Source organism: Platichthys flesus, chromosome 17 (assembly GCF_949316205.1).
Source record: "Platichthys flesus chromosome 17, fPlaFle2.1, whole genome shotgun sequence".
In the NCBI taxonomy this organism is placed as follows: domain Eukaryota; kingdom Metazoa; phylum Chordata; class Actinopteri; order Pleuronectiformes; family Pleuronectidae; genus Platichthys; species Platichthys flesus.
The window spans coordinates 4,988,368-5,015,886 of NC_084961.1; the positions used below are offsets into that span (position 1 = coordinate 4,988,368).

General features: G+C 44.8%; 2 protein-coding genes across 4 annotated transcripts; both read left to right on the top strand.

Annotated features, from left to right (window-relative positions):
• The first annotated feature begins 302 nt into the window (after window positions 1-302).
• prrc2a (proline-rich coiled-coil 2A) lies at window positions 303-15,819 on the top strand. Of its 3 annotated transcripts, XM_062409368.1 has the most exons (17): window positions 507-633; window positions 3,580-3,731; window positions 4,803-4,980; window positions 5,141-5,237; window positions 5,340-5,421; window positions 5,537-5,680; window positions 5,797-6,023; window positions 6,115-6,200; window positions 6,340-6,488; window positions 6,982-7,084; window positions 7,205-7,376; window positions 7,583-7,679; window positions 7,902-8,447; window positions 8,558-8,814; window positions 8,980-9,280; window positions 9,562-9,784; window positions 9,917-15,819. In XM_062409368.1, the coding sequence occupies exons 2-17, from the start codon at window positions 3,617-3,619 to the stop codon at window positions 13,002-13,004; spliced, it is 5,865 nt and encodes a 1,954-aa protein (XP_062265352.1). In that variant the 5' UTR covers window positions 507-633; window positions 3,580-3,616; the 3' UTR covers window positions 13,005-15,819. The 3 variants fall into 3 exon arrangements, with proteins under 3 accessions (XP_062265351.1, XP_062265352.1, XP_062265350.1); XM_062409367.1 differs by lacking the exons at window positions 507-633; window positions 7,583-7,679 and adding an exon at window positions 303-408 and having other exon boundaries at window positions 7,910-8,447; XM_062409366.1 differs by lacking the exon at window positions 7,583-7,679 and having other exon boundaries at window positions 509-633; window positions 7,910-8,447.
• Window positions 15,820-17,190: 1,371 nt separating this feature from the next.
• On the top strand, window positions 17,191-23,261 carry csnk2b (casein kinase 2, beta polypeptide). The gene is made up of 7 exons (XM_062409809.1): window positions 17,191-17,326; window positions 18,160-18,241; window positions 18,491-18,593; window positions 19,136-19,251; window positions 19,427-19,502; window positions 19,845-20,034; window positions 21,049-23,261. Exons 2-7 carry the CDS (start codon window positions 18,170-18,172, stop codon window positions 21,137-21,139), a joined length of 648 nt encoding a protein of 215 aa, XP_062265793.1. The 5' UTR covers window positions 17,191-17,326; window positions 18,160-18,169; the 3' UTR covers window positions 21,140-23,261.
• Window positions 23,262-27,519: the final 4,258 nt, after the last annotated feature.

The following is a 27,519-nucleotide window of genomic DNA, read 5'->3' on the forward strand; positions in this document are numbered from 1 at the left end:
TCTCTGCTGTTTTTACATGAGTTTTTCTTTCCTGATCATAAAATTTACAAATTTACAACATAATTAATATGTATTATTAAAACAAATATATATCTTTTTATGACTGGTGTGCAAATATAGTAGATAAAGGGGGAACCCTTGTTAAATCACAGTCACCTTTCAATGCAGTGGATGTTGCTGCAATAACGCTTTAAATCTGAATGTTATTGTGAGTAAACATATATTTATTTATAATATTAAAATGTTTATTCGTGCAGCAGCGGTCCCAAAGGGCCACCCCCACCCCACGGAACTCCTCAGTAGCCGTTGACGGCTCTTCAGGTGACGGATCGAGTCGAGGATCACAATTTACTTTTCCCCTCTTTTCATTTATTTTTCTGGGGGATAACGAAAGCAACGGGAACGCAAGTAAGCCGAGCACCTTCTCTTCTCTGAACCCCAGTGGTCGTGGCGTGTTGGAGGGGGGCTTCTTTTTTTGTGTGTTTTTGTACCGTTATGACCGTCTTGTGTTCGGCCATGCAGCAGGGATAACGCTGCCTAGCTATAGCTGGGTCACTCGCTAGAAAGCTACGCGCTAGCATAAGCTAAGCTCACTCTGCGGTATAACCTCGAGACAAGTCGGGACAAGACCAGGTCAGTGCCCGGGATGGTTTTTGTTGCCCATTAATGCGAACACCGAACAGATACACTCCATTGTTTCCCCTCCAAACTCAAATGATTACCAGCACCATCGGCCAGTGGACACGGGTTTAGCCGACTGGAGATGGTGTTTTGAGGACGGGCTGTGTTATTTTTGTTTCGCCTGTTGTTGCTATAGCTAACATTAGGGGTTTGCCTAGCGCGTTACCCTAGCCTTGACTAGCTGTCTGCTAAGGGATGTAGTGGTAATGGTAACGCGAATAACCTCATGTGTTGTTGTTTTTTTTGTGATGAACGCCTCTGTGTTAGCTTGTGGTTAAACTCGCCCTAATAACATATGGTTGCTTAGTGTATGTGCAGAACGCTACCTACTGAGCGTTAGCATGGAGGCGAGTCGCGTTAGCTTCCAGTGGCAGTTTCACACACGCTGCTCGCTAAAGCCGTATATTTGGATTTATAAATCTCACAGCTGTTATCTCCACTTGGCCTGGTCTTGCTGGAGAATGAAATTATCAGCTGTGTGGGGACGTGCAGACTCCAATGCTACACAACCGGGTTGTGCTAGCGTGAAAGTGCACGGGGCCTGTTTCCAGCGCCATTTTGTTTTGTCCTCCCAAATAAAAATCTCCTTTTTCCCCCTCCTGCGATGTCCCGAGAACACAGCTCCGCAGCTCGGGTGGAGGGACAGGGCACACACCCGCAATTACATATTTTATATAGCGATTCACAGCGGGCCTAGGTAAAAGAGCTGCATGCTAAGCTAACGTCCCCGCAGAGTACAGAGATGCGTTATGAAACCCATCGCAGTCCGAGGCCCGGCGCTAGCCCCCTGCTGCCGAGCTAGCACCACAAGCACAGGCGCCTCAGTCTGCAGCTCGGTACTTATTTATATTCAATGTCCTCGTTGCATCTGCTGCTTTCTCAACAATAACGATTATTGCAGCATTAGCACGCAGCTAGCCGTGGAGCTGCTTGGTGCTCATCATCACCATCAGCTCTGCTAGGGCCCCTTTGTGGTGGACGCTGCTGCTGCTGCAGTAGTGGTTTGGCAGTGAAGCTGCTGGTCCCCGTTAATCCCCATACAACATGTAGCTGATCAACCGTCCCACGACCTAATTTTCTAATCTCATCTGGCTGTTGAGGCACAGTTCTGCTGCTGCAGCTGCTACTGCTGTGGCTCGGCTGTCACCATGTGAAGCAGCCCAGCATCTGCAGAAATGTGTGCAGCTCACACAGCAAGGCAATGCACATTTGATATTTTTCAAATATACATTGAATCGTTTTGATTTGTGGTTTCATGCCCCTTCCTGTTAGGGCATCACATCCAGCCTCATTTGTTATTTAGATGTACTGAAGCATAATGGAGCGGCCATAACTTGGGAGTACATCAATTCTCTGTCCAGATATTAATGTGTACACGCTTCACTACAACACAAGAAGCTGTAACACTGGGCTGTTGTGAGAGCGGTCTTTTGTTGAGCTCTATAGTTCATGTACATACTTCAGGTCAAGGACCGTACACACACATTGGCCCACATCATTTCATTACTTCACTCAAAGCCGCTGAATGAAATTGTTATGTTAAGCACAACCATTTTAGATAAATCCTCTCTGCTCAGTAATTGTGTGTAATGGGATTTGGGTGGAGTTGTAGGGGGGGGGGGGGGCAGCAGCAGTTCAACCTGCTGGCTGCAGTCAAATCATTCCTAACTGGACAGACGTCAGTGCAGGGTCTTTTATTGGTGTGATGAGTTCAAGCCAAAGGCCCGGTAGTTTCCATGGAGCCAACACTGTCTTGAGGCAAAACATAGAGGAATATCATTTATAATGGGTTGCCATAGAGACCGCGGCTCAGCTTTTTCCCTTCTATTGTACCGTGTTCTCAGTGATGAGGTGTTTAGTCATGCACTGCACCCGGGCTGCTCATAGTTAACTGTATTTATAATAGCAGAATGCTGAATTTGCCACAGCTACAATAACTGGAAAGAAAACAGGCTTTTTTTTATTTAAAAGAATGGCCAACGAAGTACCTGTTCAGCCCATGTGAAGCTGCAGGAGAACCATCATTTATTTAACAGAAAAATGCACAATGTCTGGCGACTGCCATGATCGCCCCTACAGACTACAATGAGCATTTTACTGTGTGCCTTTTTAATAATCATGGAATCAGAATGATACAGTTCGAAGTAAACAATGTACATGGGTTTAATAAATGTCGGTGTGCAACAAGTCAGCCCTGTCTACTAAAATAGCCTTAAGTTGATGCCGGGGGGACATTAACATAACTATTAAATATATTATTTTGTTTTAATTTCACATGCTGAGTTGATATTTTGGAAGAAGGCATGCCATTTCAATTTGTGGAAATATCAAAAAAATACACTAACATCACAAGTCAGACCCTATCGATGCCACACCAAAACCAAAAATACTATGGATTGAAAAATAAAAGAACATATAGCCAGGATAAAGGTGAATGCAGGTTAGCATACCTAGTTAGATGTGCACCATGTGTCCAGGCTAAGTCCTTCTTGCTGCAGCAGCCTATGTTCAAATCCATCCGAGGCCCTCTGCTGCACAATGTCCTCTCCGGCTCTCCTCTGCCTTTCTTGTGTATCTCGTCCATTAATGAGTAAAGACAAAATGCACCTGGTTATTTCACCTAGGTTTCAGGTTTACTGCAATGCTTGAGATCATCTTCTGATGCCTAAGTTAAATGTTTTAAATTTGCTTGCATTTTAAATAGTTGTGGTGAATAGCTGTTGCAGTATATCATGTTTCACAGACTCGCCTGTGTTGTGATTCTGTTATTGAACAGAATACTGTCATTGTATCCTGTGTTCAATATACATTTTTGATCCGTGAGACAATTTTCTTTCTGAATGCACGCCATATAATCAGCATTTTTACTAAATATCTCTTCCTCTCCTTCTCTCCCAGTCTCAGGGCTCACCATACTAAATGAGCGGACAGCGCAATGTCAGAGCGCTCTGGGCAAACTGCAAAGGGGAAGGAAGGCAAAACCAAGTATGCGTCTCTCAACCTGTTTGATACATACAAAGGAAAGAGCCTTGAAACACAAAAGCCTGTTGGTGAGTACCTCGGTTCGGTAACATCCAAACTTTCACGGTCACCACATGCATCCAGTGTAATGGATCAGTGTCTCTGTCTTTTACTTTTGGGCGTTTTCCAGAATCTCTTGCCTTAGAGGCTCTGTTTAAATCTGCCACATGGTTTAATCTTGCCGCTAAGTATATTGCGGCTTCTTGTGTAATTGATCATATGCAGCCTAAAGGGACAGATCTGCTTTGGCGCAGTCCGATTTAAACGTTGGTTGGTTATGTGGTATCTCTGTAATGCGTTGCCTCCTGCCACCAAGTACTGCAACTTTGATGCATTAGCCTACTGTCTCCATAATAGCTCTGGTGCTGACTTCTTATAAAGCAAATGCATGATCTGCCGTGTCGCTCAACTGCTTGCCAACCCGTTTTTGCTGATATTGGTAATATTATTCAGGAATCGAGGAGGTTTAACGTCCTTATTTTTTAGGCCTTTACACCTGTGTCTTGGAGAATAAAAAACACTGTCTGTGAAGCCATACATGAAGGAAAATGCAAAGCCTTGAGGGTGAATGGCTCTCGAGCATTGCCGTATCAGCTGAGCTTCAGAGCTTCTGGGCCTGACCTGAGACAGAGGCTTACTTGTGGACGCTGTTTGACTTCTGTATATGTTTTATTCAAAAGCTCCCCACGAGATCTAAGCAGCTGTCCCCGTTTCCAAACTACAGACTTCCCCCTCCCACATAGTGAAGCCATGCACTGCTGTGGTTTCTCTAAGCCTCAAGGAAATAAATGACGTTCTGATATTCAGTGTAGCTTCACTTTTCAGAATTGGAAGACATTTTTGGTGCATTAATATCCCAATTATTTTTGATGAAATGTAATTTGAAGTGGGTTTGCTGATGGGTGTTAACATCTAGAAGCGTTTTCGTACTCGTTATTCATCAGATTCATCCGATTTAAAGCTGCATCCCTAATTATATATTCAGTGAGGCAAGCTAGAAATGCCATTTCTTTCATGTAGTTGCTCTTTACACCAAGTAGATCTGACTTGTGTCAAGTTTCCATCTGTGCTAATGACCACTTCTCTCCTACCCATGTCAGTTCCCCCCCGCCATGGCCTGCAATCTCTTGGTAAAGTTGCCTCCGCACGGCGTATGCCACCCCCTGCCAACCTGCCCAGTCTGAAGGCAGAGAACAAAGGCAACGACCCAAACGTCTCGCTCGTTCCCAAAGACGGCACAGGATGGGCAAGCAAACAGGAACAAGCAGACCCAAAGAGGTTAGTAGGTCAAGTCCAACACACCAGCAGTTTAGATTTGCACCTCTTAGAAGTTATCCACACAGAAGGACAGTAGAACGTTTTCTAACAGTTTCCTCTTTGATGCGCCCTGCTGTTCTTTTGTTTGTCCCTTTTTCAAATATCCTTTTCTTTCCTTCAGTACCGATGCCTTGTCAGCACCGCAGCCGGAATCGCCGCAGCCTGTGGATTCACAGACACCTGCACCGACCCGCCCGAGAACCCCGCCAGCTTCAGAGGTATCGACAGTCAATGTAACAACAAAATCAAATCATGAAAAACGTATATCTCAAAGAATATTTTCTTAGGTTTTTGTTTTTCCCTCCAACTCTCTGACTTAGGCTCTGGCCCCAGCTTCAACCCAGGCCGTAGGGGCAAGGTCCTGGGCACAGGCCAGTGTTACACTTGGAACACAAGGGGATGGTGAGTCTTACTTTTTGTGTCTCTCATACCTTTCTAGGATTGAGATTTTTCGTGTTACCTATGAACCTTGAGTGGAAAATCATATTCACCCCGTCTTACCTTCTTTTTCGTGTAGGTGGAAGGGTATCAAACCAACGGTCGCCATTCTCTCGCGAGGAATTTCCCACCCTGCAGGCGGCTGGCGACCAGGACAAAGCTGGCAAAGAACAGGGCACTGCAGATCAGTGGTATGGGCCCGGACCAAACCTCCGCCCCCCGAGTGAGTGTTGCTTAGACTTGCTCAGCCAGTCATTTGATAACTCAGTGGTGAATTTTTTCTATTAAGGCTCATAAGTCATATTGACCACTGTCCTCTTTTGTGTTCTCTTTATTCAGACGTTACAAGCTGGCGGGACGGTGGGGGCCGAGCCATGGCACCCACCCTGCCTGGGGAGGGGGCAGCGGAGGGTGGCACTGGTGGGGCTTTGGTGATGGATGGGACAGCTCCGAACTCCCAGACCCTTGGGCCACCTAGGAACCCTGCAGGCAACCCCGCCTTGCCTCTGCCCCAGCCCGGTGTGGGGCCTGGGTTCCCCCAATATCGGGGGATCATGCCTCCCTTCGTAAGTTTCCTCTCGCTTTTCTCTCTTCTTCTGCCCAGAATGTAAAACATCTGTATCTGAATTTTGTGCTTCTTTTTTTCTTTCTCTCAAGATGTATCCTCCATATATGCCCTTCCCAGGCCCTTATGGCCCTCAAGGGCCCTACAGGTACCCGCAACCTGGGGAAGGGCCTCCAAGGTATGTTTTCAGCTAAAATAATTTGTCAAAGTTGTATTTACCTCTTTCACAAGTAGGCTTATAGTCAAAGTGAGATTCAGACCAAGCTCTTCTGAATCTTCAACACATCACTCACAAATACCTTTCTCCCCTCTTTAAGGTTCGCTCAGCGCCAAGGTGGTCCAGACAGCAGGTCTCAGGGTGGTCGAGAACAAGGTGGAGAGGTTGTGAAGCGACCACCCATCCTAAAGCAGGATGACCTGAAGGAGCTTGACGAGCTGGACCATGACGGAGATGAGGGCTGGGCAGGTCAGAAGATGCTAATTCAAGTTGAACCTCATTTGATAGTATAATGCAACAGAATTAGGAAGAAAATAATCACGTTAGCCTCATTAAGTTGTGTTTTTCCATATTTGGCATGTCGATTGAACAAAAATCCACATTTTGCTTATGAGTTTAAAATTTTCATTTGATTTAGAGCACAGTTATAATGAGCTTGTGCTCAAGAGCTTTCCACTTTCTTCGTTAATGTACATGTACACGTCTTTGTCCCGATTACAATCTGATAGTCTAACCATCCCAATGCATTGCAAGCACATTTAGTGCTGATGACATACTGGTAGTGAGTGCAATTGATCCTTTCTAATGTTGCTATAATGCTTCCTGGCCATCCAAACAAACTATATCCAGGTTTTGCAACCACCTCTGAGGAGGATCATTTTTATTGAATAAATAAATGCACTAAATGGATGTTTGGTACAATCATGGTTCTGATGTTTTCTTGCCTCTTTTGCCTAATCAGGAGCCCATGAGGAAATTGATTACTCTGCCAAGTTGAAGTTTAGTGATGATGAAGGAGAAGAAGAGGCAGAAGAGGAGGGAACTGAGGGCAAGAATGACCAATGGTAGGTGGTATAATTAGAGTGAATACATTCTAAAAATGCGTTTTTGGCTTAAAATGTGGCATACATTCGCAAGCAGGATTTTCATGTGTTAGAAAATATTTGTTCCTGTATTTATCTCAGTGAGCTGGAAGGCCCCCTTGCAACCTCTCGATCCTCGGACAGTGGAGGAGACAACCGCTGCACCCCTCCCTCTAATACTGACAATGGCCCCCAACCTCCCTCCGGCAAGCCAGGAAGGGCCGAGGAGGGAGGCAGTGGCTACGGTGGCCAGGGAGCACCCTCCAACTACCAGGTAGTGTGTTGAACACTAGCATGAAGTGTGCGGGCCAGACAGACTCAGGGTCTGTCAAGTAGAAAGTTTAATATTGTCCACTCAAAACAGTTTGTACTAACTGTTGAGCCAATTCTTATTTGTAGGCACAGATTTGTTAGTGTGTGTGTTTTGTCAGTGTAGATAATTGTGGTGGAACATGGCTAACAGTGTCTGCCTGCATATAGGGGCGCAGGCCTGGATTGGGTGGTCCCAGGGAGCAGCCCTCCCCCCCACCTGGGCCGCTCCTCGGACAAGGGCCCTACTCCTTTTACCGACAGGTAGACATCCGGACAGGGCCTCATAGACAAATCATTTCTATCATTATCTCATCCACCGCCCACAAAGTCTAGTAGAATCGTCATCTTAGGTTTACGTTCTCTTTTTGCGTTTGAGTTTTACTACTGTAGGTGTTATCATTCCGACTGCATTTTCTTCAACAAGATTGTATTTGTCTCATCTGACCTTGAGTTGAACACGTTTAATTGAACGTCATGTATTGCCTACATTTTCAGGACCGGACCCACAACCAGGGTGCTCCTGTAGGCCCTGGGAAACCTGGCACCACCCAGCATCAGCCTGCAGCAGGGGGCCCAATTCCTCCTTCCCAGCCATCCGCCCAGGGGGAGGATGAGGATGAGACATGGCGTCAGCGCAGAAAGCAGTCCTCCTCTGAGATATCTGCTGCCGTAGAGCGAGCACGTCGCCGGCGTGACGAGGAAGAACGTAGAATGGAGGAGGAGAGACGTGCAGCCTGTGCCGAGAAGCTTAAGAGGCTGGATGAGAAGCAGCAACAGCAGCAAGAAAGCAACACGGGAGTTGGTGGTAGCAGCAGTCAAACCCCCAGCCTTGATGAAAACTCAACTGTTGCCACAGCATGCAGCCCAAGTCCATCTATTTCAGCATCTGCCTCCTCCCCCAACATCAGCCAGCCACCGTCCCCTTGTGTGGACCCTGAGGAGGCTCCAGTGCTGGTTGTCCAACCAGTGTCCAGTCCCGGAGTCGGTGAGAGACAGCGAGCAAACAGCAACAGCAGCTATGACTCCAATGCAGGTGAATTACGCAGGCACACTTGATAAATGATGCTTTCTTAACACCATTTGCGCTTGACAAGGTATCATGACCCTTGATTCAAACTCACAACCTTTTTTTTCTTGGTTCAGATGCACAACCATGTCCTCAGCTAGCTGTGTCACAGCCTCAGCAGCCCACACTGGACGTACCTGTGCCAGTAGAGAGTAAGGAAGAGACCATTGTTGTTCCTCACGTTCGTGCAGGAAGTGGAAGTGAAAGAGGAATTGACCCAGTGAAGATCGAGAATACTGGAGGGACAGCAGGTCGTCAAGCTGGTGGTCCTACTGGTCAGGGTTACTCAAAGTACCAGAAGTCTCTTCCACCTCGATTTCAGAGGCAGCAGCAGGTTGGAATTTGTACTTATAACACATCAGTTGTTGAATTCTACATTAGTTGGTTTAAATATTGTTTTGAGGTAGAAAAATGTCACTCCATTTAATAAAAGGAATTATATATGTAGTCACCTGTGCTCCCGACCTCTAAATCTATGTTTTCCTTAATTTCTCTTAAGGAACAGCTCCTGAAGCAGCAGCAGCAGTGGCAGCAGCAGCAGCAACATAGCCAGGCATCACAAAGCCAGCTGTCTCCTCAGCCGCAGCCTCCACAGGGTCCTTCACCGGGTTCAACGCCGCAGCCAGGACCTGGACCCAAGCAGGGTGGACCCATGTATCAGCCTACCAATATGGTTCGACCCCCACCCCTGCCAATGAATTTTGACCCACGCTGGATGATGATGCCATATATGGACCCACGCATGATGCAAGGTCGCCCTCCACCCATGGATTACTATTCAGCTGGCATGCATCCATCTGGTCAGTAGAAGTGGCATCATCATTTTGAAATAAAATAATGTTTTGATATAAAAACAATTAAAACTTGGTGAGTAGTATAATAATAGTGTAATTGTTTTGATGAATTCCATATTAACATCATTTAGATGTAAATGTGTGGTTGGCAGTAGCCCATAGGCCAGGTACTGATTACTATCTGCTGCTTTTTTTTAAAGAACAAAGATCAAACATAATGTGTAAAAACATCTGTTTTTATATATATATATATATTCATTACATTAAAACCTCCTTCACTGTCACAGGGCTCATTGGGCGGGAGCGGTCTGATTCAGGGGGATCTGGTTCAGAACCCTTTGACAGGCAACAGCAGCATCCAGGCCACCCCCACCGGGGGACCCCCCCTATGGATCCCAAACTGGCCTGGGGGCCAGAGGTATTCCCTGGCGCAGGGGAAGGTCGTGGGCTAACCTCCCCACTGAGGCAGAAGCAGGCATTGGAGGAAGATGATATGGCCAAAGGTCCCAGGTATGAAAACACAATTTGCTGCAATTATATGCTGGGGAAAACCATGGTTTTAAAGTATAAGCAGAAAACTCTTTTATTGGCATCAGTTGAACTTTAATTCATAGATTTTTGTTGTTGTCTTTTTTCTCTTAGGAGCGACACTCCTCCGCACCGCATGCGAGAGGGTGGATTGGGATCCATCCAGCAGCCCAGCTCCAACTCTGGGACATCCAATCAGACACCTCCTCCTGTAGGTGCTCAAGTGGGCTCCCAGGGAGGCAGCCACCATCCTCATCACTACATGGGTGCCCGGGGCAATTATAGCAACTTTGCTGACCAGGGTGTAAGGATTCCTCCGCACCAACAGCAACAGAGGGCGAGTGATAGGGGAAGCCAGCAACATGGCTTCACCCACCAGGATGAGGGGCCTCACCGTGGATCTCAGCAGGGCCAGGTATGGGGAGCCCAACACCCGCATTATGATCGCAATGGTCGTGCAGACCTCCCTCCTGGTGAAAGCAACTCTCACCTCCACCACCATCACGGCCACCACCCTCAGCAGCCTCACTTCCCCCTCAACCCCCATAAGCCTGAGAGCAACCGTGACCGGGTTGTTGAGACCACTGCTAAGAAAACCGACTCCTCTCCCACTCTCCACCAACCGTCCCTCTCATCTTCCTGCTCTTCTTCATCCTCCTCCACTTCTGCAAGGGAAGATGGGAGTGTGAAAGCTGTTCTGCTTCATCACCCATCTCAGAGAGAGGGTGAGGCTGGCATCGGTCACATTCTTAATGAAAGAAGCAACAGTGGTAATGCTGGTAGTAGCAGCCATGTGAAACAGGAGAAATCAGGCCCAGCATATGCTCCTCATTCCTCAGTCGCCTCCAGTTCCCCTCCCGCTCATCACAGCAGTCATACGCAGCAGCAGCAGCAGCAGCAGCAGCAGCAGCAGCAGCAGCAGCAGCACCAACATCCACATCCCCATCCTAAAGCAAACCAAAGAGGGGGACGAGAGCATAAGACAGAGACCCAGTGGGGCCCCCGACCAGGTGGCGGCAGAATGGATGGGGGTTCCAATCATGGCAGGAGGGCCAATCATGCTGGAGGTGGGAACCACTCCCGTGGAGGGGACGACTCCTCCCACATTCCTTCAGACCACAAATCCGCCAATCAGACAGGGGGCAACAAGAGAGCTGGCCCCATCAAGAAGCCGGTGCCTAAGGAAATGAAGAGAGAGGGAGGGGAAGTTGATGGAGGAGAAAAAGCAAACCCAGGCTTTACGAAAGATAAGGAGCAAGATGGCGGACAACTGTCCTCCACCAAGCAGGAAGCTTCCCAGAACACATCAGCTCCATCTAAGGACGAGACTGTCCAAACAGCCAAACCCAGGAATGGAGGAAAAGAACGATCCACCGGAGGAGGTGGGGGAGGGTCAGGTAGAGGGCCCAAAGATGCAGAAATCAACTCCTCAGGATTTTCCGGGTCTTCAAGAAGGGACAGAGACCGCTCCTTTGAACAAGGAGGAAACACCCCCCATCACCATGGAATTCCTGCTAAAGGCAACAGAGCTGGTCGTGGACGAGGTGGAGAGTTCTACGGGCGTGGACGTGGCTTTCGTGGCACCTACACGGCCAGTGCTGGGCCCACTGCTGCCAGTCGTGGAAGAATGAGCAGCAGGAGCGGCAGAGACTACCGGCCATCTGTTGGTGGTGGGGGCCACCACCAGGAGTCCAAGGGTGAGGGGCCTGGTGGCAGGCACGGTCAGGATCGTTCCCACCATAATCCAGCCAGGGCCAGGAACCGAAGTGAAACACGTAGTGAGGGTTCAGAGTATGAGGAAATCCCAAAGAGACGGAGGGAGCGAGGTTCAGAGACTGGCAGTGAGAGTGGTGCAAGTGAACACGGTCACTCAGACAAGGACGACAACCAGAAACCCATCACCAAGAATGTCTCCAATAATGCAAACACCCCTGGAAGCGGCCCCATGTCATCTGCACCACCCAGAGGTTCACAGGCCCGGGTCTTCACCCCCAGGGGTGTACCCTCTAGGAGGGGCAGGGGTGGAGGTAGTGGAGGAGGAAACGTCTACAGGAGTACCGGCAATGTTGGAGGACCACCGGGAGGACACAGAGTTGGACACAGCATGGGTTCTCATGGTGGGTCCTCAAAGCCATCAGCTCCAGGCCGGAAACCGCAAGGTCCGCCGCAAAGCTCTGGTCCCAAAGATCTGGGCCGGGGCGGAAATGGTGGAGAAAAAAAGGACAAGATAGCTGATGCTGGTCAAGCTCAAACTCAGGGGACCAATCCCCCTCAGCCATCTTTACCTGCCACAACTCCTGCCACATTAAGTTCCACTGAAAATGGAGGGGTTGTGGCTCCACAAGCTTCAACCAACCCTACATCAATCCCTGGTGGGCCAAATGCGCTCCCTCCTCCTGATAACCGTGGGTTCCCTCCCAGTGGCTTTGAGCGACCCCCTAGACGCCGCCGTCATGGTCGTTCACAGCATCAGCAGGACAAGCCGCCTCGCTTCCGGAAACTGAAGGAGCGAGAGAATGCTGCCCGAATCAACGGAGGAGTTGGGGTCATTGGTGGTGGAAGGCCCTCATCGCCTTCCCTGAATTCAGTTCAGGACAGTAATGGAGCCCCTGTCTCAGCTCCCATGACAGGCAATTCCCAAAATGCTAACCACAATGCCACAGTAACACCCAACAATAACAGTGGTGGAGGGCATATTGGTAATTCAAACAGTCACCACAATCACCACTACAACCAGGGCAATGCTGGGACAACCCACCCCCAGCACCACCACAGCCATGGAGCAAAGTCCCCTGACTTCACCAACCAGAACTCCGACCAGGCCAACGAGGAGTGGGAGACCGCCTCCGAGAGCAGCGACTTCACAGAGTTCAGAGACAGGGAGGGAGGAGGAGGGAAGTCATTTTCCTCTCACCATCATCACCACATGGGAAGGGGAGGAGGGGGCAGCGGAGGAGGAGCTGTGGTCGAGCGAGATATGGCGGGAAAAGAGCCTGCGGCGAATAAAAGAAGCTTCTCCAGCCAGCGTCCTGGCATGGAGCGACAGAACCGGAGGGTCAACCCTGGAGGCGGAGGAGGTGGCAGAGGCCCACGTGGCCCACCTGGTGGTGGTGGTGGTGGAGGTGGAGGCGGGCCTGGTAACGGAGGTGGCAACCGCGGGGAGAGGCGTGGCAACTGGCCCTCCCCGAAAAATAGGAAATGATGGATTTATTCAAAACATTTCAGAAGTACCCCACCCACCTTGAAACCCACCATCCTACATCCTGAACCCTTTTGATCATTATTTGATGGTTTATCTGTTGGCTTCCCTAAACACATTAGTGTATTGTACAGTACATGGAGATGGTATTCACCTTCACTTTAGCTGCCCTCCACCTTCCCCTGTCATCTCTTTTCCTTTTGCATCAATCAACTATTTACCGTCCGTTATTGTAAATTCCTCCATTTCTTCCGTCTTGCCCCCCCAACCCCCATCCCCCCTATCCTCCCTCAAGAGTCTCACCCCAGTTGGATTTAATGAGCATGAGGTTCTGAGATGGAGGTGCATGTCGTTTTGACTGCAAGACGTTCACACTGATCTCCACACATACTCACATAAACAAGCACAAATATAACATCTTAAAAAAAATTCTAAAAAAACATGGAACACATGCAGTCCTGTGGGTGCAAAAAGAAACTGTGGGATTAAATTGGCAAAAATGGATTTGAATCAGGCTAATTTTTATATTTATGTACCTGTGTGTATTTCTACCACACTTTGGCCTTGGGTGGTATTTGGTAGTGCAGTCCTGCATCACTTGCCTCACAAAGGGAAAGAGTGCAGCTTCACCTTTTAAGAACAATGTACCATAAGAGGTTTTGTTTCCGAGTATTTTTTTTTGTTTCCTTTTCGTGTCAGTCGAGCTTCAACCTCTGACGAACGGCAGGGGTGTGTGTTTTTTCTTCAGCAAAGCAGGTCATTAAAAAAAACCTTTTTACAAAATTCCCCTATTCCTCCTCTGGGAGACTTTTTGGTCTCCTGAAAAGTATGTCTGATTACTGTGGTAAGACCCATGAATAACTACTGCTCAGTGCTAACTTACACCTGTGTTTATTTGTCTTTAATATCTGTGTCTCTGCTGCTTGTTCAAAAAAGACGGTGTGAATTATTTTCCCCCTTCAAGTTTTTGACCTGCTTTCATATTTCATTAGCTGTTATTGGTTGGTCTGGTTCTTTTGGCTGGGAGTTTTTTTTTTTTTCGGGGCCTCATCGTAGCATCGTCCTCGCCTGCAGAATTTCTGCGTCAGCAAAAATCAACCTTTCCCCCAGTGAAATAGTTTTACTCTCTCTCATTCATGAGTTTTGTTTAACCTATGAAGACTATTAACAGCGTGATGGCTTTATTTTAACAACCATTATTTCCTCAGTAACTTACATTTTTTTATGGAAACCGTTATTTTCCCCTCTCTTAGTTGAATATCTGATCTTTTCAGGGGCGAAATGAGTTTAATGAAAATGTAGGTCCTGATTAGAATAAATTAAAAAAAAGTTTGACTTTTCATGAATTTGTTTATGCTTCAGTAGATAATTGATCATGTTCTAATAAGCACTCCTTAGTATAAAAAAAAAAAAATCCACGGTTGCTGGGTTTTTTTCCTCCTTTTTCTTTGTGTTTAATGATTTTGGGCAAGTTACATGTGAAGCAACAAGACAGGTACTCTGTCTGGGCCCAGAGTACAGAGCCAAGCTGAGTATTGTACTTTTACAACCCCCTCTGCTCGTGCCGCGACGCACTCTCTGTGCTTTAGTGGAGACTCCTCACATCAAGGAGGACGACTACCTTGTCTGTGGAAGTATTTTTTCGAAGTGTGTGTTCTCGGGATTTCTGTCCAAGTACACGGTGGCAACCAGTAGCTCAGACCAATTGAATTCAGGACTTTGCTGAAAAGGCGACCGACGTGTCACCTTCTGCTGTTCTCCACACAGTTTTCCAAGAAATAATGCCGACCTGGAGTGTTGAGGGAATATTGGATTGATGTAGGATTGCACGTGTAAACATAGTTTGCATCACATAAAAGACGTAAAATGGCAAAAAAAAAGAAAGAAAGACCGGAGACAACATTCAAGGTGTAATAAATCAATAACTCATCTGTACCAATTCTGTCACTGCTGTAAGTTGGGGTTTGTTTGTTTACTGACAACAGTTTGGAGGTCGTTTCTGGGATGTTGTGAGTTGGGCATTTGATGATTTGTGTGCTTGTGTGTATGTGTATGGCATGTGTGCGGCATGTGTGCATTTTCCAGTGTCTGTGTAATTACTCGGGAAGGGGTGGGGACCAGAGGGTTAACATGAATGGCAAGCACTTTCTGCCTTGTTTGCCCCCACTTGATTTGGCCAATATTAAGATATTTTGCCGTTTCTTAAATACATCCACATATATATACATTCAGCTGTGTGTATATGTTCATCCAAATGAAGGACACGCAGTAGAGAACTTCACCAGTTTTTTGTAGAATTTAAGCACATTCTTCAGCAGGCAAGTGAAGTTGGACATATTTTATTTTTCACTATGACTTCTAAGCATGAACACACACCCATGGGTGCAGCTTGCCTTGCCTGTTACTGGTTTATACATTGATAGCTGTACACTTAACACTGGCTCAAAGAGTCCTTCATCCCTCCTTAACTCTTAATGTTGATGTGCGCATTATTGTATGTACCCATGTTAAAGGAAAACAAAAGTAGTGTATTCCAGAAGATTACTCAAAAGATTGTACTTTGTTTCCAGCATTACCAAGGTACCTGGAGTGGTTCAGACTGTTTTTAGCATTTATGGTTTTATTAATGGAACTGTAATATACACACATGTATGTATATTGGTATGTATCTAAGTTTGTCTACCCCAACTTACATTCCCACAAACAAATGTTGCCATTTTTAGTTCAAGGGAGCAATGTACAAGCAGAGAAGTGTCTTATTATAATAAAGTTATACAGAGAAGGCAAAGTTAAATAAACTACTTTTGATTTAATGGAACATGTAATTTGCACGTCTCATTCTTCTCCAGTAGGTGAAGTAGAACATTGTGAACTTTTAGCACTGCATGTTTTCACTTGTCACAGCAGGTCTAGTACAAGTTCAACTAATACAGACGGTTTAATTCGTTGTAGGTGTGAACCAGCTGGAGTCAGTCTGGCACACCTACGTCTACTGACCTATGATGAACGTCATGAGTGACATTTATATGACCAAATGTTTTCAAGTGAAGAAAGCTATTGAGCTTTGTCCTCACATTTATCTTTTCCACAATGTGGATGCAAAACAAGTGTTGCCAATTAATCTTTCTGATAGTCTTCCAGATAAATTCATTCAGTGTTTTGACTATAACATGGTGAAAGATTCCTGTAATGATTTCCAACATCCCAATGTAATCTCTCTTTAAATGTCTCAGCAACAGACTGAACCTCCCCAAATGTTCAGTTTTTGTTATTTTCGCCAAATGAATAGCATCAAATCCTTACATTTATATTGTCATGTCAATACAAAAGACCTGCAAGTCACAATGATTAAAAATATTTTGGAAAAAGTAGATTTTCTCCTTGAAATGTAAAAATATTGTAAAAAAAAAAACTAATTTACAGTTATGTACGAGACCGAAAAGCCTTTTATTCCTCACATGTGAGAAGCTGCTGACAGGCTGCTAAGAGTTTCAAAATAAGTGTTGAATCTTTCTCTCCATCGATGGATCATTGCAACGCTGAAATACAGATCTGCTTTCAGTATTAGCTAGAGCACCGTTAGTGTACCACAAATTACACCGAATTATCACCACAAAAAAAAACAGAGTCAGAAGCTTAAATATGTCGCAGTCTGGTGTCCGCTAGAAGTTCAGCAAAATATAAATTCCTATTTAAAGATGTAGTTTAATGGTTCCAGCACAGTCTTTTACCATCACTGCAAATGATTACTAGTAACCTAAATATAAAACAGTTACCCTGATTAATTCATTTACAATTTTGAACATTCTGAAAATAGTTAGGAATTGAATTATATGAATATTCTTCATATGAAAACCAGTAACCATGTAATACTTGGCATTTTTCGGGAAAGAAATGGCTATAAAGGCTTTTGCTCTCTGATGAACGGCTAAATGTATAAGCTCTTAATGTTTTGCATGTAAAATAGTTTAAGAAGTCAGATGGTGCAAGATCAATATGAGGTGGCATGAAAATGAAGTGCAAATGCTTCAAATTGCACTCGAGTACATACATTATATAGAAATACAGTAGAAGTGTAAAGCGTTTTTTATTTGGAAGAACAAAAGATTAAAATCTGTTGAATTTATATAAAAGAATAATATGTAATATAGGGAGTCACCGGTGGGTGGCGGCAGTCTGCCCGGTAACCTGCAGCCGAGCGACTCGGCGGAGGAAGAGGAAGAAGCTGCGGGGTGAACCGGGGCTGGAGTCCATTTTATTTACACCGGTGAAGCTGCTACATTTTCATCTGTCGGGGTTTTCTGGAGCTCACAAGTTAAAAGTCGGTGAGTTTTCGGAATCAGCCAAAAACCAGAGGGTTTGTGTTCGAACCCGGAATCGGACGGAGCTGTAACACGACTCCGTCTCTGACAGGGGGCCTGTCCCCCGACGATGCGCCATATTGAATCTCCTGCTAGCCTTTAGCAGGGGCTAGCAGTGCGAGCTAGCGGCGGCTACATGAGATTAGCTGTGTGTCGCCCTGTGTGGCCGCGTGATATGAAGACTATTTATAATTTAGCGTCTAAAACCAACGTGTCTGGCCCGTGGTATTTCGCAGTCTGTCGAGACAACGTGAACTAGCAGCGAAGCAAGGACAACGCTAGCGAGCTAATTAGCCTAGCCGTCATCAGGTCTGTTCAGAAACTTCATTCTGAAGTCGAGTTCCTGCTGCTAATGCGACGACTTATGAATCTGACTTGTTTTTTGACTTTAACCAAAGACACTAAAGAACCCCACCCCCACGTGAAACTTACTATTTATTCCCTTGTGTGTGAAAATAAGGTTTGTTGACAAACAAATATGATTTTGGTAAAAAAAATGAAGAAACACATTAAAACCTTAACGAGTACTTTGGTAAATAAGATCAGTAATTTGCCAATCAAACAACCACCTGCAGTAATATTTTGAGCCAAACAAATCCCTTATTAAAACGATACTTGTTATTATATGTTAAATGTAACACTCACATCTAAATTCATCATATTATCCCTATAGACCAAAAACTTTTCATTTGTCACATGATAAGTGACTGCTCGTCTGTCTGTACTTGCATTTCAGCTGTGATGTTTTTGACTAATTCCTGGATCCTATCTTCATATTTCTGCTTTTTCTGTCGTAGGTGTTCAGACATGAGCAGTTCAGAGGAAGTGTCATGGATCTCCTGGTTCTGTGGACTGAGGGGGAATGAATTTTTCTGTGAGGTGAGTTAACAGCACTCCAAATACTAACTTATGATGTAGTGCACTCCACAGTCACATTTCTCACCTTGTCACCTACGACGTCCCCCTAGATGACGGTCAATAGAAAGGGTTAGGGTCAGAATACAGAGGTTTCTTTTAATATGTATTACCGTCCAGTGAGTTTATACTTTAAATTTTAACCTATAAAAAACAATCATATGACACAAATTACCTAATACATAACCAGGTTTTTTGTTTCTCTGTTGACAGGTGGATGAAGACTACATCCAGGACAAGTTCAACCTCACAGGGCTCAATGAGCAGGTTCCTCACTATCGCCAGGCCCTGGACATGATCCTGGACCTCGAACCAGGTACGTAACTTTGTATTAAGTATTTTTCACTGAGAACAATTGTCGATAGATGAGAAAGAATCATCCAAAACATAAACACACACACTTTAAACATCTATACAAAACATGTATATTGGGATAACATATTTATTTCATCCTTATTTATCAGCTAACTTGCAACAGAGATGAAGTATTATCTGAGCTGCAGGCGTTTCATGACCATAAGGTGTGCTGCACTTTTAATCTGTTCTGTGCTCTGTTGCACAAGTGAGATTTGAGCCATCTGTCAAATTTACATCTGTTTAGCCTGAAAACAGCTGTTTGTTTTCAGTTCATCTGCAGGTTGCTTTTCTACATTTCAGATGATTACACACAGTACGGTTTACTTTTCATGTTAACAAAGCTTGGGTTGTCTATGCCCTTTAAAATATTAACTGATGATTCCTAAAACAAGTAAATATATACCATAACCCAGTCTGTTCTATTGTCGTCATTCCTTTCTTTTTAATTCTCAGCTCAGCTTTTCATCTCTTAACTCTCCCCTTTATGGTTTCTGTGTTTAGACGAGGAGCTGGAGGACAATCCCAACCAGAGTGACCTGATCGAGCAGGCAGCAGAGATGCTGTATGGCCTCATCCACGCACGCTACATCCTCACTAACCGAGGCATCGCTCAGATGGTAAGCAGCAACTGCGTCATCAAAATCCACTGCTCTGGTTTCCATCAAGAAAGATATTTTTCCATAAATTGTTAATTTTCCAGCTGCAGATACAAAGTTTTTCAGATTACTTGAAGGGCTTTAATGAGGTTTGACACCCTACTTAATTTCTTTTATCCTAATTTCTTCCCTGCAGTTAGAAAAGTATCAGCAGGGAGACTTCGGCTATTGCCCTCGTGTTTACTGTGAGAATCAGCCCATGCTTCCTATTGGTGAGTATTAACATTATGTTGTTTGTTTTTTGACAGTAAAAGATGGTCTGTTCCCGTTGTAGTCACATAGTCCTGAAGAGGAATTAAACAGCACACAGTCCATGTCTTTGTCATATTAATTTTGTCACTTGCAAACATTTGTTTACATGTGGCTTTTATCTGTGGATCAGATAAAACCTCCACATGAAATAATTTGTTCCAATTCAAATCTGAATTTACATAGAAAAATACCAAGAAGGAACGAGAACTATAACAGAAGTGTTACTGCAGTCTTTATATTAGGTAAAGCAAATTCATATCTTATCGTCTTTTTTCCATCGTTTTTTTTCTCCTCCCCCACAGGTCTGTCGGATATCCCAGGTGAGGCCATGGTGAAGCTGTACTGCCCTAAATGCATGGATGTCTACACACCTAAATCCTCCAGGCACCACCACACAGATGGAGCTTATTTTGGCACCGGCTTCCCCCACATGCTCTTCATGGTTCACCCTGAGTACAGGCCGAAGAGGCCCGCCAACCAGTTTGTCCCCAGGTTTGTTCGGCTGCTGTATCTTAAAGGCATGACTGACCATTTTAAGCTGTTGCTGTAGTGAGGGTATTAATTGCAGTCACAGTTTTGTATAACAAAGTCGGTGTGATATTGATTCCTCACATTCACAACTCTTGCTCTACTGCCAGAACTGACTGATCTCTGTGAATTTGTCTCAACAATCAGAGGATATACTTCACAGTAGAGAACTGAAAAAAAAACCAGTGGATCATTTCCTCAAGTATTATATTGATCAAGCTTCAACACTGAGAACAGCTCATCAATAGAGCATTACATGTATTTTAATCAATAGAGCAAAGTCTGTCTTCATCTGGGTGATAACAGCAGTGAAGCTTATTTTAGAAACAAAAGATTAAAAGATGGTCAGATAAGGTTTTGGTGATTATGTACATTTGTGGTGAAACCCTGCCATGATGGGAAAGTATTTTATAATGCTTCACAGTGATCATACACTGATCTATTAGTGGTAACTGCCACAATATCAACACTGGACACCACCATCAATTTATTTATGTTTTCTCATTCACGCACACAAACATTGTCCTAAGACTGTGAACTCAGACGTGCTAACATTCAAATCATTTGGTCTTCACAAACCCATTATGTAAAAGTTGATTTGCACATTGAGCAGGGAAGTGAGATCCGATCACATTTGGTCACAGGTGATGTATTCAGGACAAATTTGTTTACCAGGTCTGTCACATCATGGTTCTTAATTGCAGAAGTAGGATCTCAACAAGTTTTCAGGAAGTGTCACATGGTGAAAACTTTATCTGGGCTGATAGGAAACTGTGACAGCACCGGAGCATGCACCACTGTTCTTTCCCTGAAAGCAAATACATCACTTAAACAGTGTCAACAAACGCACCAGTCTCACTGTGCATGTTTGTGTTGCATCTAGTCTGTTTTTTGAAATAAATATGTTTGATTTCCTAAAATAAACAGTGGTACTCTTACACATCCGCTCATGTCTTTGTCATGTTCTTCTCTCTCCAGGCTCTACGGCTTCAAGATCCACCCCATGGCCTATCAGCTGCAGCTGCAAGCCGCCTCCAGTTTCAAGAGCCCCGTCAAGGCCATCCGCTAGAGTGTCAACGACAGAGGAGGAGGAAGAGGAGGAAACTTCACAGAGGAAGAGGGAGATGACAGCAAAGAATAATCGTCTGAAGAGCAGGGGGGTCAACTGTATTTTAGAGCTCTTCAGATGCCCCCTCCCCACCCTGAAGACTGTATTATTTTGGTTTAGATTAGGGCAAATGAAAACAGTGTAAAGATTTTTTTGAGTGTGAGCGAGAGATAAACAACGCACAACTACGATCATAATCACAAATATACACACACACACACACAAACATGTAAGAAAAGAAATACAACCACACACCTGGGATTCCATACACGTACCTTTCCAAACTCGGCAGTGCCAAAACAGGAGGTGAAGTAAGATGAAGCTGAACAGTCCAGGGGCTCCACGTTGCTGCACCCCCATCACTCACTCTGCAGCACACTGAGGAGAAAGTGATAGAATTGATCAGTGGGTGGCTCTGCAGGGAACTTCTCCCTGTTGAAGAGGTTTTTGTGTTCTGGGCTTTTTGACAGAAAGCTGCAAAACTGCAATGGCTGAGTCAGTTTTCACCTCTGATTCTGTTTTTTTTCTTCTGTATTTGGCACAGTTTGGTAAAGGGTGGTGGTGGTAAACCCTCTGTCATTCAAAGCCTCCTCCCCATTAGTCCCCCGATGCATGTACACTCGGGCGGGCTCTCCCACAGACAGTTTGGATCGTGCTACCGGGTGTTTTTCTCTCAGAAGGTCGTTTGTGAAATTTGAGTTGTCTGATGTTTTGTGGTGTTGGTGCACAAAACATTGTTAAATTTGCCTTAAGGTGCAGAGAAATCACCCGGATTGTTTTTGCTTTACCAGAGGCACAAGCAAGTTTTGAATCTGTTTTGCTGTCAGAGGAGTTGAAATAGATTGCAAATATGATTTTCTGAATAGTAATAATCATTTCTCCAGCTGTCTTTACGTGTGTCAAACAACTGTCTGTATCGTTACCGAAGTGTGAATATAACCTGCGGGGAAGTTGTTTTTCGAGAATTGCCGGTGTTTGCATCGTTACCCTCCCTCCCTCCTCCCTCCCTATAGTTTGACCTTTGGGGAATACACAAGATCAACGGCACTTGTGTCCGTGCGGTAAATATGAAGCTAGAGGCCAGCTAGCATAGATTGAGAACCCCTCTGTCAGAACCTCTAACTTTCACCAATTAACTCTACATCTTGATTGTTTAACATTTACAAAAACGTAGATCAGCTATTTGTCAGCAGCGTTTACTAGGCTAGTTGTTTTTAAATTGGTGTTGAATAGTGGGATTTAAAAACTCATCCTTATGTTTAGCAAATTTTTACAAAACCCCAAATGACAAATTTCTCTCTACAGGTTGTTTAGCTTGTTAAAGTGAGTAAACTTAAGGAGTTGACTTCTCTTCTGTGGGAAATAACCGTGAACGTTCAGATGAAACTAACCAGATGCAACCTTGTAATTATTATTTATTATATAATAATTATATTGAGCTATAGAGGTGTTAGCTGGATTTTATTACCCTTAATAATAAAACCGAGAATAGCAGTTTGCTAGTTTCCAGTTTTAAAGCTAAGCTCAATCAATTTGCTGCTGGTTGTTGTTTCAGATTTAAGGGACAGATTCAAGTGGACTCAGTCTTCACATCCAACTTCCCCCCTCCCCCCCCCCCAAAAAAGAAGCTTTCCCAAACTGTCAAACTAGTTGTGTAAAGATCAAGCAGGAGACTCAGAGAAAGCGGAATTTAGACAATCTGAATCCTTCCGCTCACTCCACCACTGCACTGATCCATCCTCCTGGTGTCTCTCCATAGCCGTCTCATTATTTATGTTCACGTTACGAGACCGACCGATCACCAGCCGCCAGTTTTTGTTTCTGAAGCAGTGTGTGTGTGTGGGGGGGGGGGGCAGATGTTCAGCTGCCTCTCCGACTCAACTCTCTCTCTCTCCTCTTTTACATTTGTGTGACTGGAATAGATTAAATTTTACGTTTTTTGGGGGGGGATTCCATGATACAAAGGAAATGTATTTATGTGTCCAGATGATTTTAACTGATGTTTGCTTGTGTTGTCGTCGTCTTTCTGCGACTGTGGGTGAGCAGGATTCAGAACTCTCAATAAACTTCTATTTTCTTTTCATACTCTTTTCATACTATTTTCTTTACGGCTGCATTTCTACTCATTGGCACATGGTGTCAGTAGAAAGTAGAGAGTGCATATTTCTGAGAAACCTCGCAGAGCAGTAGGTGTCAAATTTACAAACACATAAAGAACATCTGCAAAACACACAGCTCTACCTGCATCTTTTGCATGTGTGTGCGTTTGTGTTTTGGAGTTTAGAGGAAGGTAACCGGGGGATTGAAGTTGTCCACCATTCTGGGTGTGGCCGCAGTGATATTTCACATGACTGAATAACAGCCATCGCAAACACACACCCTCACAAAAACATATTTACTCCACTGAAGTGTGCACACGGAATCATTATTTTTAAAGTCAATATTGGGCGTCCTTTTGGCATTTGATATCAAATAAAAGATAGATAAAGGATCAAAGGATGAAGATAAAAAGAGAAATTTGGATAATACATTTTCAAATTTGAAATATTCTGCCCTTAAATCCAGTTTAAGCCCTGAAAACACCTTGTGACAGGACACACTGGTATATGGCTTCTGTTGGTATGACTCATAAAAACAGCTCCTTCCCTGTCTGTGGAAAAATGACTGGCAGGCCTGAGCTGTCTTCATGCGGCCGTGCCCTGTCAGTTTTTCCAGAGGGGAGAAGAGGAGGAACCCTCGTGACTCAGGATAACCTCAAACCACAGCTCGGGACCTGCCCTTCTCTGCTCCACCTCCTCCCCATGTTTCAGCAACTCCTTCAAGCTCAGTGAGGAGGAATCAGCCGAGTTTACCCTGAAGGTAATGTTGCATCGATGTTTGGTGGTGAAGTTTCATGTTGCAGCTGAATCCCCCCCCCCCTCCAAACATGAAAGAGAACCTGTCTTCAGCTGTCATGAAAACACAAAAGGTTTTGATTTGTCTAGTTTGGACACAAAACATGGCGGCCCCATTCTAGGGTAAACAATCTCTTTTTACAAACTAGGTGAAACACACAAGGGAAAACACACCAATAGGATTATTTAATGTTCAATATCTGCTTATGGATCCCTTTCACCCTAATCGTACACCCTGGACCTTAGAGGCCTTGTAGGAGTACAACCACTAACGGTCAGCAGGGAGAGGAGTTCTCTCTGATTTGGATTCTGGATTTTCCAGAATTCCAATCTCTACGGTTGAGCTGCTCACCCTGCAGTCATGTGAGACACGTCGCCACACCCAGAGGGAACATTGCACCATTTTGTTGGGATGCTCCTCTCGACAACAGATGCTACAGTACTCTTGAGGAGATCACATGCAAAAACACAACCCTTAAACTGTGCTGGTGGGAGACAATCTGCTTTGAGTTGCTTTACACTCTCAGATAACAGCAACCCTGACTTGACAAGGCAAGTGGCTGCTGATTCCCCATTTCTCTGTGTGGAGCTGCTCCGGCTCCATCAGGTTTCACTGGGATCACGTGTGAACAGCCACAGATTCTCCTTTTGGATCTCGACTCTTCCATTCCTGTCTAGCTTCCGCTTCAGGCTTTGGTTCACTGACTTTCTGGTGAAAAAAAAGTGGCAGGTATCTTGCAGATGATTGTATTGGCTGAGGGAACTCCCTGCTATTTTTGCTTTGTTTTTTTTAGCCTCAAGCTTGTTTGTCTCCCCCCCCGAGGAGTCCCCCTGCAGAGAAACATCCCCCGCAACATGACGCCACCACCACTGAGCTTCACACTGGGAAACAGGGAATGCCCCACTATGATGTTGATGTGCTAGGTTTGGTCAAAAACACTGGTGTCATCAGACTTGAAAAAAATAAACATACCCACTTCAGCTGACTTTAGAGTTTCCAACAGGCCTGCAGGGAAACTGGCTCCCAGATGTGATGTTGAGGTCCAGGGGTTGTTCCATCACTGTGGTCTCAACTGAAATAGCTCCGTTTATTAGAATGATTGAAATGTAGTTTGGTGAAGCTGTTAATGGATCCCAGGTGTTTTTGAAATGACATAGTGATGCTCCGGTCGAAAACAATCAGGTGCATCACGTGTTAATATCATATTAGAATGCAAGGTAACCTCATTTAAACAAATCCTGTGACTTCATAAACCAACTGACTGCACCTGTGATGATTTATACTTAAAATATAACTTTCCCACTGTCGCTCGCCCTCATCGTTTTGGTATGTGTTTCCTATTGACTGAGCTGTGACTGGTTGAACGGGGATTAGTTGAGCTCAGTTCTCCCACACGCCCTCTCCCAGAGTGACAGCAGTTGGGAAACACTCAGAATCTGTGGGCAACACAATAGAGGCATTTCACCGGCCGCACCACAGATCTCCTCCCTCTCGGCAAAGTATTTCAAAACCATGACTCCGAAAGATGCCATTGCAAAACCGCCCCCCCTCCCTCCACCCCACCCCTCCAGCATGGCCCCCTTTTACAAGGCAGAGATAACCATTAAAGAGCTCGAACACACAGACAACAAACATGCCTCACTGCAAACGTCTGTCTTTGTCACTGACAAACAAACTCAGTAATGGCTCCAGTCACTCATTCACTGAACGTCTTTGTCCTCACACTCCAAGGTGGATTGCAAACACTCGTGGAGTCAAACAGAGAAAAGCTGTTGGGCATGACGGGACTCGCTCGGCCGACGATTTAACTCGTGCAGAAGCCGCCCAAAGTGAGGCGAGGTGGTTTCTCCACAGCGTCTCCAGGGCCACAGGAGGAGAGACGGGGCCTGCAGAAACATGCCCTGTCGCTCACAGCAATAACCTCCAACTACAACAAACTCTGACAGCAGCAGACACACACAGTTGTCCTCGTCGAGCTGCATTGTTATGCCCGAGGACACACTGTGTTTGCATCGCTGAGGAAATCTCTGTCCAGTCACTGCTCGTGTTTATTTACTGTTTTGAGTCAAAACTTTGCTTGTTTTTCCTCTTTGAGATTCATATCACTCCTCAGTCTCAAAGCAAAGTAGAGACGGGTTGAGTTTGAATGAAACGACAAACAGGGGAAACAGACACAGTTGTGATTCTCCCTCAGTCGAGCACACATACCTCCACCGAGGCCCAACGGTCTCCTCAGGGACACCACATTGAAATGATTTACAACCTAGATATTTATTTGGATCTGCACCAAACACCATGTATAGATATCAGTCCCATAAACCATGAATCATATCGTGAGAAGTTAATGAAAACGTTGAAAAGACGTCCCATCTGTCAAAATGAAAGGATTCCTGCCCTGAACTGTAGAATGTTTGGAGTCAAATGTTGATTGGATGCTCTGCAGAGACTCTTAAGCTTCCTGATGATACACAAGCTGCTCTACACATAGGGATGGTCATCGCTAAGAAACTTATTCCTCTGACTTGGAAGTCTGCTTCTCCACCCTGCTTCACACACTGGCTTCACGAAATGTTCTCTGTTGTTCAAATGGAAAAAACTGCGTCACCACAAAGGCAACACACAGAAAAGGTTTGAGAGAACATGGGGACCTGCTTTGGCGCGGTCCAATTTATCTTTAACCCCACAGCAACTCTGACCTACCTGGCTACATTAGTTGATGTAGTAAATTACCCTGTTCACTCATCCATGTTACCTGGCCCTATCTGTGAGATAGGGCTATTGTGAGAACATTCCTGAAAGACCATATATGTAATTGAGTAATCTGGCTGGCAGCTTGTTTTTATTTTATTGTTGATTGTTTTTAGTATATGTTTTTACCCTATGTTTTGTTATTGTTTGTGAATTTGTATTATCTCTTGTCAACACTTTGTTATCTGAAAATTGTAAATAAAGTATTTAAAAAAATAAGAATGAAAGGATTCCTGATCAAGATCTGCATCAAAATGATCCTCGCTCGAGCCGAGCTGCTTCCTCCCACCAAGTTTTGGATAATCTGTTTTGTTATTTCTTTGTTATCTTGTCGATAGGACACGGATGAGTTTAACCTCGATCGTGTCTGTGCCGTTGACACACACATTTACATTTTAGAACATTTGGATACCACATGCAAATAGTTGCTTATTTATACATCTCTGTTAGTTAAAGAACAAACAAAAAAAACATTATCATTCACGTCGAGAGTTGAAATCCAATTTGTACTCATTTCAACTTTACATATTCTTCTCTACCGACTCCTGGAGGGAAATATCTTGTTCTTTAGCTGATTCATGCTGACAAGCCCAAAATCTCACCAGGCCTAATTTGAGCCTATTAACTTCAAGCCAAGGAGGAAATGTCTCCACCCGTCTGATTGTTTGTTTGTTTGTTATTTAGCTGGATTGCAGGCT

Bases quoted from the DNA above. Each gene is read 5' to 3' on its own strand.
- prrc2a (XM_062409368.1), top strand. From the start codon at position 3,617: ATGTCAGAGCGCTCTGGGCAAACTGCAAAGGGGAAGGAAGGCAAAACC. The intron at 7,377-7,582 runs GTAGTGTGTTGA...GCCTGCATATAG, and splicing joins GAGCACCCTCCAACTACCAG to GGGCGCAGGCCTGGATTGGG. The intron at 7,680-7,901 runs ACATCCGGACAG...TGTATTGCCTAC, and splicing joins CTCCTTTTACCGACAGGTAG to ATTTTCAGGACCGGACCCAC.
- csnk2b (XM_062409809.1), top strand. From the start codon at position 18,170: ATGAGCAGTTCAGAGGAAGTGTCATGGATCTCCTGGTTCTGTGGACTG. The intron at 19,503-19,844 runs GTGAGTATTAAC...CCTCCCCCACAG, and splicing joins TCAGCCCATGCTTCCTATTG to GTCTGTCGGATATCCCAGGT. The intron at 20,035-21,048 runs GTTTGTTCGGCT...TTCTCTCTCCAG, and splicing joins GCCAACCAGTTTGTCCCCAG to GCTCTACGGCTTCAAGATCC.